Consider the following 20,705-nt stretch of genomic DNA (forward strand, 5'->3'; position numbering starts at 1 on the left):
TGTGTTGAGTGCGGAAGACAGCCTTGGCTATATCTCTCAGACGCCACTCTTCTTGAGACAGGACCTCCTCCCTGTCTCCTCCTTACCAAGGAGGCTAGGCTGCCAGATGTCCACCCATCTCCTCCTCCCCAGAAGGATTACAAGTGTCACTCTATCTAATTTAAAAAAAAAAAATCCGAGTTCTGGGGGTCGAACTCATGCTTTCGGGACAAGTGCCTGACTAGCTGAGCACTTTCCCAGGCCTCCGCCCCAGCTTTCTGAGCAGGATTTTGTCAAAGGAGCTGCAGAGAAGACTCATGGAACCTCTCTGCATTATTTGCTTTTGGGGACAGGTTTTTACTGTATAACTCAGATCCATCAACCTCTGCCTCCCTAGTGCTGGCATCAAACGCATGCACCACCCGGCACAGCTCTGCGTTCTCTCTCACCTATTAACCTCCTACATCATCTCAAAGTTGAGGTTTTAGAAAATCAAATCCCAGAAGAGATACTTTAGCCTTCCTTCGGCCAGATCACCCGGATGTGCATTCCTCCGCTGAAGGAACTTGGAGTGAATAAGGAAGGTGACAAGGTTTTATTGGAGCCGAGAACATTGGACTCTGTTCTTCCCCATGCAGGACACCCAGCCTGCAGTCAGTGTTCAATAAATATTTATTCAGTGAACTCAGTGTTTCCAAGAGAGCTACGATGCCAGTCAGGCACAGGCTGTAAAGGACTCGTAACCCTTCCTGTCACAGCAGCGGGACAGGGAGAGACACCAGTACCAAAGGGATCTATAAACGGCTAAGCCATTCACAAAGCTCTTTCTTACTCTTAAAGCAACAGACGCCTACAGCACACAGCTGGCCCTGGTGCTCACGTCTAATTTGTTCATTTATTTGACAGCAAGTGCACTATGTAGTGAAGTAGGACAAAGAAGTACTGTGTTGGGCCATTCATAAAAATCCTGCTCTTTCAGGGGTCTGGAGAGAGGGCTCAGTGGCTATGAGCACTTACTGCTCTTCTAGGCGACCTGTGTTCGATTCCAAGCACCCATATGGTGGCTCACAACCATCTGAACCTCTAGTTCCAGGGGATCCAACACCCTCTCTTAGTCTCTGCAGGCACTGAACTCACAAGGTGCAAAGACAGGTCAAATGCTTGTATCACATAAAATTTTAAATCTTGCTCTCGGGATAGATACTAAAATAATCCTGGTCTTATTTTAAAAAATTGACTAATATGCTGAGCGGTGGTGGCACAGCACTTGGGAGGCAGAGACAGAGGTGAATCTCTGTGAGTTCCAGGCCAACCTGGCCTATGAAGCAAGTTCCAGGTCAGCCAGACTGTTATACAGAGAAAATCTGTGTCGAAGAACCAAAATAAGCCGGGCGGTGGTGGCGCACGCCTTTAATCCCAGCACTCGGGAGGCAGAGGCAGGCAGATCTCTGGGAGTTTGAGGCCAGCCTGGTCTACAAGAGCTAGTTCCAGGACAGGCTCCAAAACCACAGAGAAACCCTGTCTCGAAAAAAATAAAAATAAAAATAAAAAAATAAATATATAAATGAAATGACTAATACAGTAATTCCCCCTTTAAGAGAAAAAAAGATTTTTATTTATGCATATGAGTGTGTCTCTGTGTGGGTATGTGCCACGGGTCTGAGGGTGCCCTCAGGAGCCAGAGGAGGCATCGGATCCCCTAGAGTTTCATGTGGTTGTCAGCCTCCTGGTGTGGGTGCTGTGTACCAAACACACGTCCTCTGAAAAAGCAGTGCGTGCTGCTAACTCCTGAACCACGTATCCAGCCCCACTCCCCATTTAAAAATACAGGGTCTCGCTGGGCGGTGGTGGCACATGCCTTTATCCCAGCACTCGGGAGGCAGAGGCAGGCGGATCTCTGTGAGTTCGAGACCAGCCTGGTCTACAAGAGCTAGTTCCAGGACAGGCTCCAAAACCACAGAGAAACCCTGTCTCGAAAAACCAAAAAAAAAAAAAAACAAAAAAAAAAAACAGGGTCTCGTGTAGTCCCAGGCTGGCCTTGAAATCACCAAGCAGCCAAAGGTGACCTTGAACTTCTGATCTTTTCCTCCACCCCACAAATGCTGGGATTACAGGTGTGAGCCAGTTTATGTGTAACAGAGAATAGACCCCAAGGCCTGAGCCTGTTGGATGACTATCATCCTCTTTATCCTCAGTTCAGCTTTCTTCAATAAAGTAGCAAAGGCTGGCACCGATTAAAGATGGGAGGCTCAGGGCCCAGCACTGTGGAGGCAGAGGCAGGAGGCCACAGTTAGAGGCCAGCCTGAGCTACATAGTGAGTTCCAGGACAGCCAGGACTACACATAGAAATTCTGTCTCGAAGCCGGGCGGTGGTGGCGCACGCCTTTAATCCCAGCACTCGGGAGGCAGAGGCAGGCAGATCTCTGGGAGTTCGAGGCCAGCCTGGTCTACAAGAGCTAGTTCCAGGACAGGAACCAAAAAGCTACGGAGAAACCCTGTCTCGGAAAATCCAAAAAATAAAAAATAAAGAAATCCTGTCTCGAAAAACAAAAATAAAACATCAACAAAAAACCCATGAGTTAGGAAGATGACCCAGTCAGGGCTTGTTGTACGAATACCCCCAGCATCTGCGTGGAGAGCCAGGCTTGGTGGGCCACACCTGTAATCCCAAAACTGGAGCAAAGGCAAAAACAGCTGAGTCTCCAGAGCTCCTGGACAGCCATGGCACCTGGGTCAGAAGCTCCAGGTTGAGCAGAAGACCTTGTCTCCGAGGACAGAGAAGGACGGAAGATACCTAGTACTGACCTCTGGCCTCCACACCCTAACACACAGAACCCCAAAACAGAAAATTTCTCCTTCTTTGCAATTTCGTCTGTGTCAGAACTGTTTTTACCATGGGTCTTGGCGCCCTTAGCGTGCGACTCTTCTCTTTCAAGACTGTTTGTTCCCCTTTTCACTGAAGGGGACACTCGGTAGCTTCTCAGACCTGACTGCATTCCGTGGCTCTCTTGCTCTGTGGAGCTGTGACTAAGTAGGCATTCTCCAAGGAAAGAACAGCAGCAGTTAACTGAGCTGGCACCTGAGACAGAAGGCTTTACTCGGCTATTACGGAATACAGTTATAACTCTGTTTTTAAAAGTTTGTTTGCAGCTGAGCGGTGGTGGCACACGCCTTTACTCCCAGCACTTGGGAGACAGAGACAGGCGGATCTCTGTGAGTTCGGGGCTAGCCTAGTCTACAAGAGCTAGTTCCAGGATAGGCTCTAAAACTACAGAGAAATCCTGTCTGGAAAAACCTAAATAAACAAAAGAATTTGTTTGCAATTTATATTTAGTGTATGGGTGTTTTCACCTGTGTATATGTACATGAGCCACATGTCCAGAAGAGGGCATTGGAGGCCCTGGAACTGGAGTTACAGATGGTTTGAGATGCCATGTGGGTGCTGGGAACAGAACCTGGGTTCTCTGAAGCACTCAGTGCTATTATCTGCTGAACCATCTCTCCAGCCGAGGAATAATTCTATTTTGCTATAAATTATTGCTCATCTCTTACTATGCCACTATACCTCACTTTGATTTTCGGGACAGGTTTCTCTGTATAGCCCTGACTTCCTAGAACTCGCTCTGTAGATCAGGCTGGTCTTGAACTTAGAGATCTGCCCGTCTCTGCCTTCCAAGTACTGGGATTAAAGGTGTATACCACCACCATCCTGGCTATTGCACCTCATTTGAATTGAACATTAAATTTGCTGTTACCTGCTTGGAGAGCTAGCTGAGCAGTTAGGAGTGCACACTACTCCAGGACACCTGACAACCTCTTCTGGTTCTACACCATTTACACACACCCACACATAGACACATACATACATATACTTTAAATTAATTTTAAAATATTTTTAATGATTCATTCTTATTTAATGTACATTGGCGTTTGAATATGCGTGTGTGTGTAAGAGTGTCAGATACCTTAAAACAGAAGTTACAGACAGTTGTGAGCTGCCATGTGGGCACTGGGAATGGAACCCAGGTCCTCCGGAAGAGCAGCCAGGGCTCTCAACCTCTGAGTCATCGCTCCAGCACCCTCCCCCCATTTGTTTAAAAATTAGCATTACTGAACCAGTAGGAAGGCTTAGTAGGTAAAGGTGCTTGTTGCCTTACCTGATGACCTGAGTTCAGTCCCCAGAGCCCTCGTGGGGAAAGAGAACAGACTTCTGCAAGTTTTCCTCTAAACGTTATATGTGCACAACAGCACATACAAATAAACGAACAAAGAAATGTAAAAATAACTTTAAAAACTAAACCTAAGTATTACCGTGAATATGTAAGCCCCACAGCTCGCACAGGGCTCAGGGCTGTATGTGGTCTTAGTCCTTCAATGTGGGGCTTGGAGCACACACACCTCACAGGGATGAGGGGCACAATGGAACCTGCGGCTGAGTGGCTCCCTCCCAGATGAAGAGACCCTGTTCCACTCCTCCACTTTGGTGGGGTGAGGACACCTGTATTCCTTAATAGTGTTTCATGGACTTTGTGTGTGTGTTTGCCTTTTTTTTTTTTTTTTTTTTTTTTTTTTTTTTTGGTTTTTCGAGACAGGGTTTCTCTGTGGCTTTGGAGCCTGTCCTGGAACTAGCTCTTGTAGACCAGGCTGGTCTCGAACTCACAGAGATCCGCCTGCCTCTGCCTCCAGAGTGCTGGGATTAAAGGCGTGCGCCACCACCGCCCGGCTGTTTGATTTGTTTTTGAAGAAACAGTTAATAGTAAAGCAAAATGTCTCACCATTGTCTCCTTCCGGCCAGTTTATATACCTAAGAAATACTTGAGGGACTGACAGTTTCTAAAGAATATTTAAATTTTTGTTTTCTTTGATTTTGTTGTTTTAGCTTTTCAAGACAGGGTTTCTCTGCGTAGCCCTGGCTGTCCTGGAACTCGTGCTGGATTAAAGGGCTATGACACCATGGCTGGCAACAATGTTTAACACCCAGGCCCGGTAGGGAGACTGAGGCATGAGGGTAGAAGGCCATCTTTGGCTACAGATGGGACTTCCAGGCCAAGTCTGGGCTACATAAATCACTGTCTCAAAAAAAAAAAGATAAATATTTTAATTTCGTCTTTTTATATATGACTTGCTATAAAGTTAAAATGAAAGATGCTTACAGCAACGTTTATGGAAGCTAAGTCCCTCTCTCAAGCCGGTTCCCTTCTCCATGTAACTGAACACTGAACACTTTCTCCTTTCCCCCACAGAGCAGCTTGGCTTCCCCTCAGGCTGTCTGCAGTGAGCTCTGAAGAGAGCGGCCACTGCCCTTCCAGCCTGCACAAAGCGGTCACACACAGATAAGAGCAGGAAACTGGAGGTACCAGGGGCTCCATCCCGGAGCATTGTTCCTCTGCCTTCCGAGGCCCTGGCACAGTGAGGTGACCGCTTATCTCATCTGGACTAAATACCAAAGCCCAAGGCATCTATTTAAGGCAGTCGAAGCTTCCTCCTTGAATTTCAGATTTCTATCTTCAATGTCCGTTCTCATCCCTGTTCTGAAGTTGTGGCTTTTAGAATAAGAGTAACTGAAGCAGGTTTAGCATAGAGGAGGGGGTGGTGAGGAAGTGGGCACGCCTCAAATGTGTGAGAAACCTTCAAGTTTATAAAGTTAGGGGCTGCAACAGCCCCACAGAGTCACATTGCCTAGGATATGAGCAAAACTACATTTACAAATGAATTGTAATGTTGTTTCCAGGTAGGCTCTCATATAGGCCAGGCTGTCCTCAAACTCACTAGGCAGACCAGGATAAATGTGAACTCGGCCGAGTCGGGAAGATTGTGAGCTGGAGGCCAGCCTGGGCTACATGAAAGGAAAGGGGCTCAACTCTCCTTTCCGCCTAAAAGTGTTGATACATATTGTGTTGACAATGTCACACTGGTAAAATAAGATGTACACCAAAGCGTGAGTCCTGAATGAGAACACGTGTAGCAGGTCCCAGAAGAGGCTAATTCCCGGACAGCGTAGAATGAGGCTTATCAGGGCAGGTGAGCACATCGTGAGTGACATTTGTTTGGTTTGAAGGAAAACTTCTGGAAATGTGCTGACAGGGCAATGGTGTGAATGCCAGTTGATGTCACAGACCCATGCATAGGTGGTATATGCCTTTAATCCCAGCACTCAGGAGGCAGAGGCAGAGGGATCACTGAGTTCAAGGCCAGCCTGGTCTACAGAGTGAATTCCAGGATAGCCAGGGCTCTGTAGAGAGATCCTGTCTCCAAAAAAAGCCAAACCAAAACAAAAATAAAAAAGTGAAGAGACATGGGCTGGGGAGATGATCTAGCAGTCAAGCATCCTGGTTGCTCTTTCAGAGAACCTGAGTTCAGTTCCCAGCACTCTCGTGGTGGGAACTCTAGCTCCAGGAAATCCAGCACCCTTTTCCAGCCTCTCTGCTCTCTGGGTACCAAGAATAAAAAAAAAAAAAAAGATTTACGTCAACTGAAAAGACAATCCATAGAATGGGGAAACATTTGGAACCTGTACTTTGAATAAACGAAGAATTCAACTCATAAAAGAAACACAAATGATCCAGTTACAAAGCAGGTAAAGAACCTGAAACAAACCTGACACATCTCTAAGATTTTATTTCTAATCACAAGCATCTGCTGGATCCCCTAGATTTACAGGTGTCTATGAGCAAACTCACAAGGGTGCTGGGAATTAAGCCCAGCTCCTCTGGAAGAGCAGAAAGAGCCCTCAGCTGCTGAGCAGTCTCCCCAACCGCAGAGAAGATATATACTAATATGGCCTACAGAGACCCTCCAGCATCATTGTCTTTAGGAGGATGCTAACCCTCACCACACTGAGCTACTGCTTCACACGCCTCTGGCTGGCTGCGGGGAAACAAGGTCAAAGTAAGAGGGTGCAGGGATAGCGAGGCCTTCCTACACTGCTGCTGCTGCTTGGGAGAATAGTCCAGCCCACCCCCAAACGGCTAAAGAGACACTGTACATCTGCTTGGTGACTGAGACCTATAACCCTAGCACTGGGAAGCGGAAGCAGGAAGATCACAAGTTTAAGGGTTTACATGAGGTACGGTGGTGTACACCTTTAATACCCATACTGGGGAGACAGAGGTGTGGGTATCTCTGAGTTTAAGGCCAGTCAGGGCAACATAATGAGACCCTGTCTTCTCAAAAACAAAAGGAGACCGAATACTAAGTCAACAGTTCTCCTAGGGGTATAGCCAAGGGAAATGAAACACTGACTTCATTTGTGTTACTAATCGCAGTAACAAAATGTGGCTGGAACAATGAATGGCTCAGAGATTAAGGGCACTAGGACTGGGTGGGGGGGTGTTGTTCTCTGTGGGTACCAGACATGCACAAGGTGCACAGATGTACATCTGGACAAAACACCCACACACATAAAGATAGTTAAAAAGCGAAATTAAGTACTTGGGGCCGGAGAGATGGATGGCTTAGAGGTTAAGAGCGCTTGTAGCTCCTGCAGAGGCTGCCAGATTCCACATGGTGGCTCACAAGCAAGGCAATCCAGGTCCAGGAGATCCAGCACCTTCTGACCTCCACACACACCAGGCAGACTCGTGGTGCACTTACATACATGCAGGCAAAGCACTCAGACACATAAAGCACCTAAAAAACTTTTAGAAATCAGTACCTCTAAGTTGCTTTCACAGTGAAAACCCCACAGAGCCCCTGGGTCCAGATAAGAGCAGTCGGAGTAGACCAGTCACTGCCAGTGTCACTCAGTAGGAGCAGAGTTGAGCCCACCTGAGAGGGGTCCAGGCACGAACTGAGAGAGACTGGCACAAAGAAAACCATTGGAGACAAAAAGAAACAACAGAAACAATCACTCGAAACGTCCTTGGCTTCCTTCTGTCAGGCCAAACCTTACTCAAATAATGCACATAAAAATACCTTTAAAATCTTCAACCCAGGGCTGGGCTCAGAGGGTAAAGCCCTTGTTGCGCAAGACTGAAGACCTGAATTCAAGCCCCAGATCCCACATGAAGGTGGAAAGAGAAAATGGACTCCAGAAATTGTCCTCTGATCTCTGCATGTGCACTGTGGCCCACATGCACCCTACACACGCAAATACGTTAAAAAATCCTTAACATATATGCCTGTGATCTCAACACCTGAGAGACGAAGACAGAAGGATCAGGAGTTTAAGGCAACGTAGGGTTGTGTAGTGAGTTTGAGGCTAGCCTGGGCTACATGAAACCCTGTCTCACACAACCAAAAAATACTGTAACCAAAGTAAAACCAAAGCTTAGGGTGTACAAAGGTACATTATACCTACGTATAAGATTGTGAAAGAAAGAAAGAACTTTTTAATTGAACACTGGGGGCTGGAGAGATGGCTCAATGATTAAGAACACTGGCTGTTCTTCCAAAGGACAGGGTTCAATTCCCAGCATCCACATGTCAGCTCATAACTGTCTGCAACTCCAGTTCCAGGGATCTGACAATGTCACACAACCACACACACACAGGCAAAACACCAATACCCATTAAAAAAGCAAAAAGAGCTGTGAAGCCAAGCGTGGTGGTGCACAACCTTTGATCCCAGCTTAGGAGGCAAATTCTGAGTTTGAGGCCAGCCTGGTCTACATTGTGAGTTCCAGGACATCCAGAGCTACATTGTTGAGACCCTGTCTCAGAAAAAAAAATGTTAACAGATTTTCATGGGAAAAGCAAAAAACCAATTTCCCTTAAATTAATGGACTACATTATGTTTTTTTATGTGACTCAACTGATTGACACAAGTCAACCGTGAACAGAATATGATGCTCAAAGTCACTCAGGGGACGTGGCCCATCCACCCTACCTACAGTCTCATTGACTCTGTCTTCACCAGGGTTCAGAAACGAAGTTCACCTCCCTCTGAGAAAGAGCTGCAGTCAGCCAAGGGTGGCGATCAGAAAGCCTCCTGTCCTCCTCCAACCAGCATATGAAAGTAATCTTTTCAGCTAGGAGGTGGTGGCGCACACCTTTAATCCCAGCACTCTGGAGGCAGAGGCAGGCGGATCTGTGTGAGTTCAAAGCCAGCCTGGTCTACAGAGCGAGTTCATAGAGAAACCCTGTTTTGAAAAAAGGAAAAGTGATCTTTTAGTAGAACACATACATTTTATGCCATAAACAGGAATTTATTCTTCTATCACATAAAACCACAGCACACTAAGTGTTCACAGCTACATTTCCACTCGGGACTTGTGCTAACGAGTTTGTGCATCAGAGACACTCATGGGAAGAGAAAAAGGAAGAGCGCTACACAGCATTTCACGTGGTTTGTGGCAACAATCAGTGTTGTGCCCTTTATACCCAGAGACGCTACCCACAACACACTCATTGACACACACTCCCCCCCTCACACAGTCTGCAGAGTGACATGGAGCAGTTAGTCATATGAAGCTCTCTGTCTAGGCATGCTAAAGCCCACAGGGTTGCTCTGCCGACGGGTTCAAGGTGTTGGTGGAGCGGGCCCATGCTATCGACAGGTACATCTGGTAGCTATCATGTCTTCGTACTCTTTGTAAGCAATGGAGCCGTCGGGTTCAATGGTCAACACGCTCAAGGGGCTGTATTTGCCAGGGACACATGAAGGCCTTGGCACGGAGGGGTCCAGCTTCTCATAGATGATATTCTGAACCATGGTGTGCACGGGAGAGCCATACCGATGCCTGACCGCCCTGGGACAGTCCCCTTTACAGTACCTGGGGTTGTATCTATGTGGGGCCACGATCCAGTTGTCCCATTTGAGCTGACTGAAACTCAGCCTGAAGTCATGGAGTTCACACTCGTTTTGGGGAAAAAGAAACTGTTTGAAGTATTCGCTGAGATTGAAGGAGGCTGTAAGATGTGGCTTCTTGGCTTCCAAGTGGCTGGTTTTCTGCCCTCGACGGTGCCGGGCAGATCTTTCGACCTCGGCAGCCTTTTCTTGCACAGGCTGGGTGGCCACGCTGCCCTGGCCAGGATGCTGCAAAGGCCTCCGGGAGGAGTGAGGGGAATGCCAGGAGTGATAGGCCTGTGCACTGGTGTCGTTGAGATACAAGATGAGCGAGGGAGGCACGGACAGAGGCATGCTAAACACCCCGTCCTCGGGGGCCTGGTCTTTTGTGCACGTAAAATTGACAGACATATGAATGCTTCTCTCGCTGGAGTCCACCAGAGGCTGGAGGAGGGAGGTCACATCCATCTCGATCCATCTGTGTTTCTTCAAGGTAAACGAGTATGGCACCCGGAGGAGAGCCTTGCCGGAAGACTCGGGCTCCTTTACCACGAGGTCCCCCACACAGGTCGCAGTGGAGGAGGAAGCAGCCGAGTTGTTGAGCGCGTACAGCAAGACTGACTTGAGCAAGTGTTCCATGGCTGTCACCCGATCCAGGTTAAACAGCAGGTCTGCCATCGGCAGGGGTCCTGAGAAGAGAAGCCACCAACCAGTAAGTAGTGCTTAGGGACAAACTGGAAGGAGCAGGAAGTGAGATGGAAGAATTGGTAGTCAGTCATAAGCAGTTTCCTGTCCTTCTCCTCCCCTACTTCCTTAAGCCTCAAAAACAAAGCGAAGAAGGGGTTTAGAAGGAAATTATAGAGGGTCTGGGTATGTTACTCAGGGGCAGAGCACTTGCCTGGCATGCACAAGGGCCTGGGGTCATGCCTTGAGTTGGGTAGGGAGGGATATGATCACTTTGAAGGATTGGCACCAGCTTGGGATATGTTGTGAGACTGCCTCAATCAAACACACACACATACTCTCTCTCTCTCTCTCTCTCTCTCTCACACACACACACACACACACACACACACCCTCACACAGACATGCTCACACACACACACACAAGAGAATGGACCTTGTAGCCCAAACCCATAGTCCTGCTCTCTTGGGAGGTAAAGGTCATTCTCAGCTACCTAGCAAATTTGAGGTCAACCTGAACTGGTTCCACGAGACAAAGGCACCGCCCACACCCACATGGGGTGACTGAAGCCTCAGAAGGTAGAGGCAAGAGGCCCAGGAGGTCAATAGCCCCTTGACTACTGACTGAGTTCTAGGCGGCCTGCCTGGCCTGTCTGAGTGTAGAGCAGTTGAGTGGAGCTCAGAGCTCAGTGAGTCAGGAGGATCGCTGCTCTGTTTGAGAACTTGAGTTTGAACCCTAGGATCTACATGGTGGAGGGAGAGATCCAACTTCGGAAAGCCTTTCTCTGACCTCCAGACATGACCCCACTCCCAATCCACACATGCAAATACATTTTGTCTCCATAAAAGTGAGATCAGCTTTCCTGGAGAGGTAAAGCAAGAGACTATCATTACATCCCAGTTCTAGACCCAACAGCTCGCTCCAACACAGGCAGGTGAGAAGAATGTCTCCCTTTGGTGGCATCCCCACTGACGACGCAGCCAGGAGACCATCAGAAGCAACACTCACTGGGCCTGGATGAAGCTCGTCAATTGAGAACATCTGACTGCCACGTGAGATTGGAAACAAATGGGGGCGCTAAGACTCCAGCGGGAGGAAGGGGGGCTTTCAACAGACGCCCTGTACAGTCATGATGGTTTTCCTTACGCTGTGAACTGGTGGCCGCGGTGTGTGTGTGTTCAGGAGTATGTGGGGGGGGGTAGTTAAGGGACACACACTCTGTGGCACACGTATGGAGGTAGAAAGACAACTTGTGGGACTTGGTTCTTCCAACATGTGGGGCCTGGGAACTGAACTAAGGCTGTCGGGTTGGTGGAAAAAGCCTTCACCCACAACGCCATCGCAAAAGCCCTGGGATTTTCATTGCTGGTTTTTAAAGCCTCCCCCACTCTTTCTTACCAAACTGTTCCCGCTGTTTTTGGTTTTTTAAGACAGGGTTTCTCTGTAGCTTTGGAGCCTGTTCTGGAACTCACCCTGTAGACCAGGCTGGCCTTGAACTCACAGAGGTCTGCCTGCCTCTGCCTCCTCCTGAGTGCTGGGATTAAAGGCGTGCGCCACCACCACCCGGCCTGTTCCCATTGTTGACTAACACTTTGAGGTTTGGGTTTTTTTTTTTTTTGTTTGTTTGTTTTTATTGTTGAGACGGGTCTCAACGGGTAGCCCAAGCTGGTCTGGAACTCTTTGGGTAGACCCAGCTGGCTCAGTTCTGAGCTCGGAGATCAGCCTGCCCCTGCCCCCTGAGGGCTAGAATTAAAGTCACGTGTCACTATGCCCTGCTTGACTTCTGGAGGTCAAACTCTGGGCATCTGGCACACTCAACATAAACTGTGCTATATCTCAGCCATACAGTTTGTGCTGTGCCAGATGGAGACTGAAACTTTCCTCTCACAGGAAACCAAGCGAGAGGGAAATGTCCCATTCATCACGGCCACTACTGGCTCAAAGCGAGGTTTTAGCACAATGTTAGGCCAACAGCTTGGCAGAATAGAAAGAGATGCTAGCTATTTTTTTTTTTAGATTTTCTTTTTTTTTTTTATTAAAAATTTCCACCTCCTCACCTCCTTCCCTGGTCTTTCAAGACATTACTCCTCTAGCCTTGACATATTGAGCTAGTGTGCTGTTACAGGCCTGTGACCCCAGCACTAAGGCAGGCGGAGTCACTGCGAGTTTTGAGGTCAGTCTCAAAAGAGAGGGAGGGAGGGAGGGAAGAGGGAGGAAAAGAAGGAGGGAAAGTTCAAACAAAACAAAAATCTATCATACTAATTTTTTTCTTTTTACAGTTTTTTAAAGACAGGGCTTCTTTGTGTAGTCCTGACTATCCTGGAACTTGCCTGCCTCTGCCTCCTGAGTGCTGGATTAAAACTGTGCCACCACTGCCCAAGCATACTAGTTTCTTAGCTGATGATGGTTTAAGCTAACAACACACTCACACACATATACACACACACACATATACACACACCAAGCAAACAGTGGAATCAGTGCTCCTGCCCAGGGATGTAGTAACAGGGCTTAGCTAGCATGTGTGAGTCCCACAACCCTATTTGATCCTTAGCACCACCACACCAAAAAAGAATTCAAGAACTTAAGAAAAAAATGAAAGCTGTGCCGTGGTGGTGCACGCCTTTAGTCCCAGCACTTGAGAGGCAAAGGCAGACAAATCTCAGAGTTCAAGACCAGCCTGATCTACAGAGTGTCAAGATAGCTAGGGCTATGATACCGAGAAACCCTGTCTCAAAAAGAAAAGAACTAATTTGTTTGACTTGGATACTGAGAATAATGCCAAAAGAAAAAAATGTGTGATTCTGTAAACCTGCATAATCCCAGTACTCAATGGCTGAGGCAGGAGGATGCAGAGTTTGAGTAGAACCTGGGTGACAGGGTAAGATCTTGCCTTAGAACAAACAAATTCAAATCAAAGCCTGGCTTCTCTTAGTAACAGAAACACTGAAGCTCCTGTCTCCTCTCTCCACCCAGTTGAACAATTTGCTCTTACCCACCTGTCACCTGGTTGCCAGGCGCTGGGTCATGCTTGGTAGAGGGGCTGAAGAGCCGAACAGTGTTGTAGAGGTGACTTCTGCTGGGTTTAGGAACCCCTTCCTTGGTAGCATATGTCTTATAGAGCTTTTTCATGTAGTAGAGCGCTCTGGAGTCAGGTTGCAGCTTAGGGGCCTCACCTCTCCTATCAGACAGGACCTTAAAGAGGGGAGGCAGGAGACCCGAACTGTCGGTCCCATCTACGGGCAGCAGCAAGGACCAAGGATCTGCCTCAGACTCCAAAGCTGCACTGGTTCCAGTCCGGGATTCTCCCCTAGAAGCCTGAGAGCTGAGGCTAGTAAGAAAACACAGCCAGGCAAAGCAGCAAAATCCAAACTGGAGTTTGCTGGGAAGTGCCATGGCTTGGGAGAACTAGGAAGGAATGCATCTCCCCACGCCGGTCTTCTTTCTAAAGACTGGGAAAGCCCTGGTGTTGTCCTTAAATAAAATCTAGGTGTGGAGGACCAGCTTCACTTCTGCAATCAGACCTCAAGGATGTCTAGCTGTAGATCATTTTTCATCACTCTATGAGTCAGCTGTGAGCACATTTTTATACAATTTGCTCTCATTAGGTGCAGATTTGTCTACTTAGCTTTTTTCCATTTTCCCTGACATTTACTTCAAACCCACCAAGTATTGTCACCCTCATGGACTACTCACACAGCTGAGAACCCAAGAGAAACCCGCAGAATTATAAAACAAAGTATTTTAGGGCTGGAGATGTAACTGCAGAAATATTAGGTTTGTTTTTTTTTTTTCTCTTGATTCACCATCTCCACAGCCTTAGTACTAACTGGTTACATATTGCACAGTGAGTTGGGAACACAGGAAGTCACGATGAGTACAGAAATTCCAGAGTGACGTTAGGCTGTTCAGCCTGGCCAGGGGCCTTAGTACAGGGCATGGAAATTTGGCATAGGACAACAGTTACTCGTAGTGTGCTTTAAAAGAAGACATGGCGGCGGCCGGGGGAGAGGGGTTGCAGGTGTGATTCACACCTTTAATCCCAGCACTCGGAAGGTACAGGCAGGTGGAGCTCTATGAATTCAAGGCCAGCCTGGTCTACAGAGAGGGTTCTAGGAAAGCTAGGGCTACATACTATGGAGACCCCATTTCAAAATTAAAAGAGGCCATTACAGAGCTGGAGAGATGGCTCAATCCTTAAAGAGCACTGACTGTTCTTCCAGAGGACCTGGGTTCAAATCCCAGTCACCCACATGGTAGCTCACAACTTTCTGTAACTCCAAGATCAGACATCTTTACACAGATTGTATGCAGGCAAAACAGCAAGGCACATAAAATAATAAAAATAAATTATTTTTAAAAAGAGGACATCACCTTTAATCTTGACCAATTTAAAAATACAACATCCTGGGACTGGAAAGATTGCTCAGCAGTTAAGGGCAGTGGTTACTCTTCCAGAACAAATTATGTGGCTCATGATCACCTGTGACTCCACTTCTGGCACCTTTAGGAATATAAAACACCAACTATAAAATGAAAATAACAAACATTTAAAAAAAACCCGCAATATCTATCTGGACGGCAAGATGGCTCTGAGAATAAAAGTACTTGCCACCAAGCCCAATGACCAAAATTCAGTCCTACAAACGGGCATCCAGTCTCTAAGATCTGCATGGCAGAAGGGGAGAGGAGGCTCCTACAGGTTCCTCTGACCTGTACTCAATGCGCCCCTGCCCTTTGCACACAGAATACATATTTTATCTAAGGAAGCAACTACAGAAAGCTTTTATTTGCTCAAAGGAATCAATGCCTTTTGAAGCAGAACAGAGACCAAAAATATCCTAACTACTCTCAATACTTTCAAAACCAGCACATCAAACTTGATTTTCATTAGAATGCCATTTTTCCACACTAGTAATTAAAAATGTAAGACCCAGATTGTACGTGTGTGTGTGTGTGTGCAATTATTGCGCCTCATCTTCTGAACAAGAATGTCACGTTAGCCTCTCGTTAAAGGCGATGACAATCTGAGGACACTTCATGTCACAGTCTCCTCCTTTGCCAGCACCAAGTCCGCCTCATCTGAGGCCTCTGTTTCGTGAGAAACACTGGTTCTCCACTGCTGTCTGTGGCACCAGTTATTCATTCAGGATCAAGAGCCCTGGCAAAGTCCCTGGGTTTGTCGGCAGCAGCTCTTTCCTTCTTCGATCTGCGCTTATCAGATTCACTGTCAGACAAGATTTCCTTTCTGTACCATCTTTTTCATTACCAGCTTTTTTGAAAACTAAGAAATGCTTCAATTAATTCTGGACAATCTAAATTTTCTTCTGGTTCCCAAGTATTCTCAGTGTCTGTGAGCCCTTTCCACTCGAGGAAATGCTCCACCGTCCTCCTATTCACTCACTACATGTGGGTCCAGAACTTAGTTTTTCAGGTTCTGCCTCTTCAACTTTTTTTGCTCCGGGTTGTGCTCCTCAGCTAAGTCACAACCAAGGGGCAAAATACATATTTTAAAAGTAATGAAAAGTACAGCTCCAAAGCCACAGAGAAACCCTGTCTCGAAAAACCATAATAATAATAATAAAAAAGTACAATATCCTAGTGTCTTTGTTTTGGTCTACAATCCATGTGACCATACTCTGGTCGAAAGGTTTCGAGATATATACAAGTAGTACATATTTAATATGTACTATTATATGTAAGTCTTATTTATTTTTTAACAAGCCACCCAGATGGCAGAATTCACGACAGTATTTTAGTCCTTGACTAAAGTATTTGTGTTCCTGCCTTGGAGCTGAGACCAGGCTAGTTAGTGTTTTAGGAGAACCAGGGGCAAGTGCACCACCATGCAAGGAGGGGTTACCTAGGGCCCCTCGGAAGGTGATCATCTTCTGGATGAAAGTGAACCCATACTCATAACATAAGATAAAAAGTCAGAGTGCGCAGCACCTGATTAATAAAGCCGAACCCTTGCAAAACTGAAGCTCAGGGTTCGTCAAGCCGCCGCCCCAGTTTGATCGCCAGATTATAATTGGCCAGTCATCCCATTTACAGGCATTGGGACAAACAGAAAGGTCCGTGAGTCCCACAGGACAGTACTAGTTAGGAGAATGCACTTTAGGGAAAACACAAAAGTTCCATAAAGAGAGGAAAGAGCCGGGGCTCGAAGACACACCCTGCCCGAACTGAAGCCCCTCTATAGCTCCCATGACCACGACCCGCGTCTGACAACTGGCTGACGGAGAGCTGCTGATTTGTAACTGAACTAGGAGAAACGTTTGTGTCACACCCTCGACAAGTCTACCGGCTGCCAGTAGATTCCTAGGCAGCGTTTACCATAGCCCTAGACCCAGTGTCCCTAACTTTGTGCTGCAGTCATGAGGGTCTGTCTACAGTCCAGCCCCTTTTGGTTACGGGGATCCCATGCAACTGGCACTTCTCCGCTAAGGGACAGCCAGGAGGACAAAGTCCCCTTTTCCCCTCTTTGGGCAGCTTCCAGCTCTGGTATCTATCCAACGAAATCCCTGGCACTAAGCAGTAAGAACCAGCTCTTGGAACGCCCACACGCCCTAAGTCCCGCCCATTTGCACAAACCACCCCCTATGCACCTAAAGGCCCCGCCCCATGCACGGCGGGAGCCTCACGGACGTTCACCTAAACTCTATCCATTGCTAAAATCCGGGCCACGCACTCACCAAGCCCCCCAACATCTTTCCAAGCTCCTCCCACATACCAACATAAGCCCGCCCACACGTCCTCTACGCTCCGGTAAGGCACACGTGCTCCGCTAAGCACCACCCAGCCTCTTGAAGAACCGGTTCTGCACCTGTAAGCCCCGCCCCCTCCCTCTTGGCCCCGGGCACCTCCCGCCCACGCGCAAGGCCACTCCGAGGTCCGCGCGGTCCAGGCCATTTTCTCTTTAGGGCTGGTCGTCGTCTCCCCCTGGAGACAAACGGAAAATGGTAGTGCCCGGAAATGACATTAAGATTTCCAAGCTCGACTTCCGCCCCTTCCGGAAGTGACATTGAAGCCGGGCTCAGCGTGGTGGAGGTAGAGGTGACCTGGTGGCGAGGGTCGGTACGGGGCGGTGGGAGTTCCTTGCGGGCATAAGCCACGCTGTGTCCTCCGTCCTTAGGGCCGCCGCCACCATGGGCCGCGAGTTCGGGAATCTGACGCGGATGCGTCACGTGATCTCCTACAGCTTGTCACCCTTTGAGCAGCGCGCCTTCCCGAACTTCTTCAGCAAAGGCATCCCCAACGTGCTGCGCCGCACTCGCGAGCGCATCCTGCGTGTGGCGCCTCGTGAGTGCGGGGCTGGCGGGGGAGGGCGCACCTTTCCTTCCAATATCCCCTACCAGACGTGGAGTTGTCACCATATCGGAGTGACTGGCCTAAGGTCACTCGGATGACTCCCGCGTCCCCCTCTGAGGTCATCGCTGTCCGCTATCAGTGCTGCAATGCTGATGCAATGTCTTGTGTTAGCTATGCGCCGATTTGCTGACGGTGTCATGGCATTGCGAATATGCCAGGAACCCGTGGAAGGTACACTTGAATTTGATGGAGAGGTTGAGGTCCGCCCGATCTTGGTGTGGAACCCAGGCTGGCCTCACACTTGTGATTTTACTGCCTTGTCCTCGGGACTGCTGGCTGGGATTATAGGCATTTGCCAGCACAGCAACTTGAAATGTGCTTTTAAGACAGTGAAGTTTATGTTAGGTAAATTTCATCTTTAGTTATCTCATGAAATTTTTCAGTTAGTGTTAAGAAGACAGACTAGGAAGGTCAAAGCTAAATCTTCTGGTCATCATTTTGGTTGCTTATAAAATGGGTGTGTAATTGTAACCGTTTTTTAAGCTCTTATTAAAAGTAGTTTCTGGTCGTGATAATGCCTGCTTTTAATCCCAGCGTTCAGCATTGCCGGGGGCATAAGTTTCATTTTTTCATTCCCGAGGCAGAGGAAGGTGGATCTACGTAGTTTGAAGCCAGCCTGGTCTACGTAGGGAGTTCAGGTCCCCAAGGGCCATATAATAAGAGCCTGTCTCAAAACAAAAACATAGAGCTGGAGATGGCTCAGCACTTAAAATCACTTGCTGCTCTTTCAGAGAATCTGGTTACGTTCCCACCACCCATATCGTAATTCACAAGCACCTGTGTGTGACTCCAAAGGGAACTGGCACTCTCTTATTGCCTCAGTCACGGGGCATGCATGTGCTACACAAACATACATACAGGTGAAATACTTATAAAATATAAAAAGCAAAGACTGGGCATTCGTGCATTCAGGAGGCAGAGGCAGGCAGGTCTCTGAATTGCAGACGAGTCTGGTCTACATAGTTAGTTTTAGGACAGTTAGCCAAACAGAGACCTTATCTCAAAAAAAAAAAAAAGCCAAAGACACCTTTAATCCCAGCACTTGGGAGGCAGAGACAGGTGGATCCCTGAGTTTAAGGATAACCAGGGCTACACGGAAAGACCCCGTCTCCAAAACAGAACAAGTTCAAAGCTAGGGACAACAGAAGAGCAGGAAGAATGGTAGGAAGTCAAAACTGAGGACCGTGGGCAGGACATGGTGCATGAGAGAGGCCAGCCTGGTTCCCAAGCCCAGCTCCACCCCACGCCAGAGGAGCTGAGGTTCTGTGCTCTCTGCTCACAGCTTTCTCTCTCTACTGTTGCAGCGTTTGTGGCGTTTTATCTGATCTACACCTGGGGGAACCAGGAGTTTGAGCGGTCCAGGAGGAAAGACCCAGCCAAGTACGAAAATGACAAGTGAGCAGCACGCGTCTAGATGACAGTTTCCCGCCCGAAAGCCCCTTCTCCGCGAGAGGAGTCTATGTTACGTGTCCTGAAGATACAATAAATTACTTAGGTTACGGGCTTTCCTGTTGTGACTTCGCTTATTTGAGACAGGGTCTCACTACGTGTACCTGACTGGCCTGGACAGACTAACAAGTCCACCTGCCTCTGCCTCTGCCTCTGCCTCTGCCTCTGCCATGGTGTTGAACATCATGCCTGGACCAAGTTTGTTTTATGAGACAGGGTTTCTCTGTGTAACAGTCCTGGCTGTCCTAGAACTTGCTTTGTAGACCAGGCTGGCCTCGAACTCACTGAGATCCGCCCGCCTCTGCCTCCCAAGTGCTGGGATTAAAGGCGTGCGCCACCACCTCCACCCCAACCCTCATGATTGTTTTGTTTTACAAGTAGAGTCCTTAGTGTGACTGGGTATATTCAAGTCATGCTGATCCCTTTCCCCGCACAAGTCCTGAAAGGTGGCTGGGGGTAGGTGTGAGTGGCATGGGTTCGGGAATGCCAGCTCTTGACCCAGCTCTGCTCCCATTATAACTATAAAGTCTAGTAATGACACTGTCATTAGGATGTCAGGTGTTCTTCCTAGCCACATAAAGGAACTTTTAACTCCCCGCAGCCTTTGAAGTGAGCGTTATAATCTCTGCAGATGAGGAATCACAGTTTAAGTACTTTGCCCAGAAGCACATGACAGTGAGTTGGTAGAGCCAGGTACCAGTGTGTGCTCTTCAAACCATGCCGTGCTGCTTTGCTCCCCAGGGAAGACCTTAGCGTGAGGGGGTTCATCTGTGAAAGGAGACCATGGTGCCATCCCTTGGCTGCTACAGCCCATGCCTGTCAGAACCATGGTTGGCTTTGTGTCATGGAGCCAATCCAACATGGCTGTTAGCTGTATGTGGACCACAAGGTCTGAAAAGACTCATCCTTTTATGGGAAAGGCACACCACTTGCTCTACAAGCTTTGGATGCCCTTGTTCTCTCTTTGCCTGGAGATGATAGGGCGGACATGCTTGGCCGTCCTGAGCTTCTGGCCTCGTCAGTCAGCTAAGGACATTGCTGCAGACTGTAGCAGCTCACAGTGTAATGTTGGACTCATGTTTTTGCCTGATGATTGCTAGCTCGTGCCAAAAGTCCTCAAAAGAGAACAAATGACAAGCTGGATCGTGGTGGCACACACCTTTAATCCCAGCACTTGGGAGGCAGAGGCGGGCGGATCTCTGAGTTTGAGGCCAGCCTGGTCTACAGAGTGAGTTCCAGGACAGGTTCCAAAGCTACACAGAGCAACTCTGTTTTGAAAAACGAAAATAAATAAATACATAGATAAACTAAAAAGAAAGACTTCCGACAACAGAAACCTGTAGGTTGCATGGACTGTGAGGCAGGATATAGCATGACTGTATCTTATACCCATGCCGTGTGTCAGTCGTTCTCAGCCTTCCCAATGCTGCAACTCCTGCAGCCCTTTAATAAATAGGTCCTCGTGTTGTGGGGAAGCCAAGCATAACTTCATTT

General features: G+C 48.0%; 2 protein-coding genes across 9 annotated transcripts; one reads left to right on the top strand and one right to left on the bottom strand.

Moving 5' to 3' along the window:
* Positions 1–9,104: 9,104 nt before the first annotated feature.
* Positions 9,105–17,338, bottom strand: Gdf9 (growth differentiation factor 9). Of its 8 annotated transcripts, XM_075992662.1 has the most exons (4): positions 17,125–17,218; positions 14,766–14,895; positions 13,391–13,586; positions 9,105–10,395 (listed from the first exon to the last, which is right to left on the bottom strand). In XM_075992662.1, exons 3-4 carry the CDS (start codon positions 13,521–13,523, stop codon positions 9,467–9,469), a joined length of 1,062 nt encoding a protein of 353 aa, XP_075848777.1. In that variant the 5' UTR covers positions 13,524–13,586; positions 14,766–14,895; positions 17,125–17,218; the 3' UTR covers positions 9,105–9,466. The 8 variants fall into 8 exon arrangements, with proteins under 8 accessions (XP_075848777.1, XP_075848773.1, XP_075848776.1 ...); XM_075992658.1 differs by lacking the exon at positions 17,125–17,218 and adding an exon at positions 17,255–17,338 and having other exon boundaries at positions 13,391–14,895; XM_075992661.1 differs by lacking the exon at positions 14,766–14,895 and having other exon boundaries at positions 17,125–17,265.
* Uqcrq (ubiquinol-cytochrome c reductase complex III subunit VII) lies at positions 17,304–19,260 on the top strand. The gene is made up of 3 exons (XM_075992666.1): positions 17,304–17,441; positions 17,527–17,693; positions 19,067–19,260. The coding sequence occupies exons 2-3, from the start codon at positions 17,540–17,542 to the stop codon at positions 19,159–19,161; spliced, it is 249 nt and encodes an 82-aa protein (XP_075848781.1). The 5' UTR covers positions 17,304–17,441; positions 17,527–17,539; the 3' UTR covers positions 19,162–19,260.
* Positions 19,261–20,705: the final 1,445 nt, after the last annotated feature.

This window comes from Microtus pennsylvanicus, chromosome 11 (genome assembly GCF_037038515.1).
Source record: "Microtus pennsylvanicus isolate mMicPen1 chromosome 11, mMicPen1.hap1, whole genome shotgun sequence".
In the NCBI taxonomy this organism is placed as follows: Eukaryota; Metazoa; Chordata; class Mammalia; order Rodentia; family Cricetidae; genus Microtus; species Microtus pennsylvanicus.

What these genes read in the sequence shown, in the direction of transcription:
- Gdf9 (XM_075992658.1), bottom strand. Translation starts at nt 13,787, where the DNA reads ATGGCACTTCCCAGCAAACTCCAGTTTGGATTTTGCTGCTTTGCCTGG. An exon ending in GCCTGGCAACCAGGTGACAG is followed by an intron (nt 10,396 to 13,390) that starts GTGGGTAAGAGC and finishes TTCTCTTCTCAG; the next exon opens with GACCCCTGCCGATGGCAGAC.
- Uqcrq (XM_075992666.1), top strand. Translation starts at nt 17,540, where the DNA reads ATGGGCCGCGAGTTCGGGAATCTGACGCGGATGCGTCACGTGATCTCC. An exon ending in CATCCTGCGTGTGGCGCCTC is followed by an intron (nt 17,694 to 19,066) that starts GTGAGTGCGGGG and finishes CTACTGTTGCAG; the next exon opens with CGTTTGTGGCGTTTTATCTG.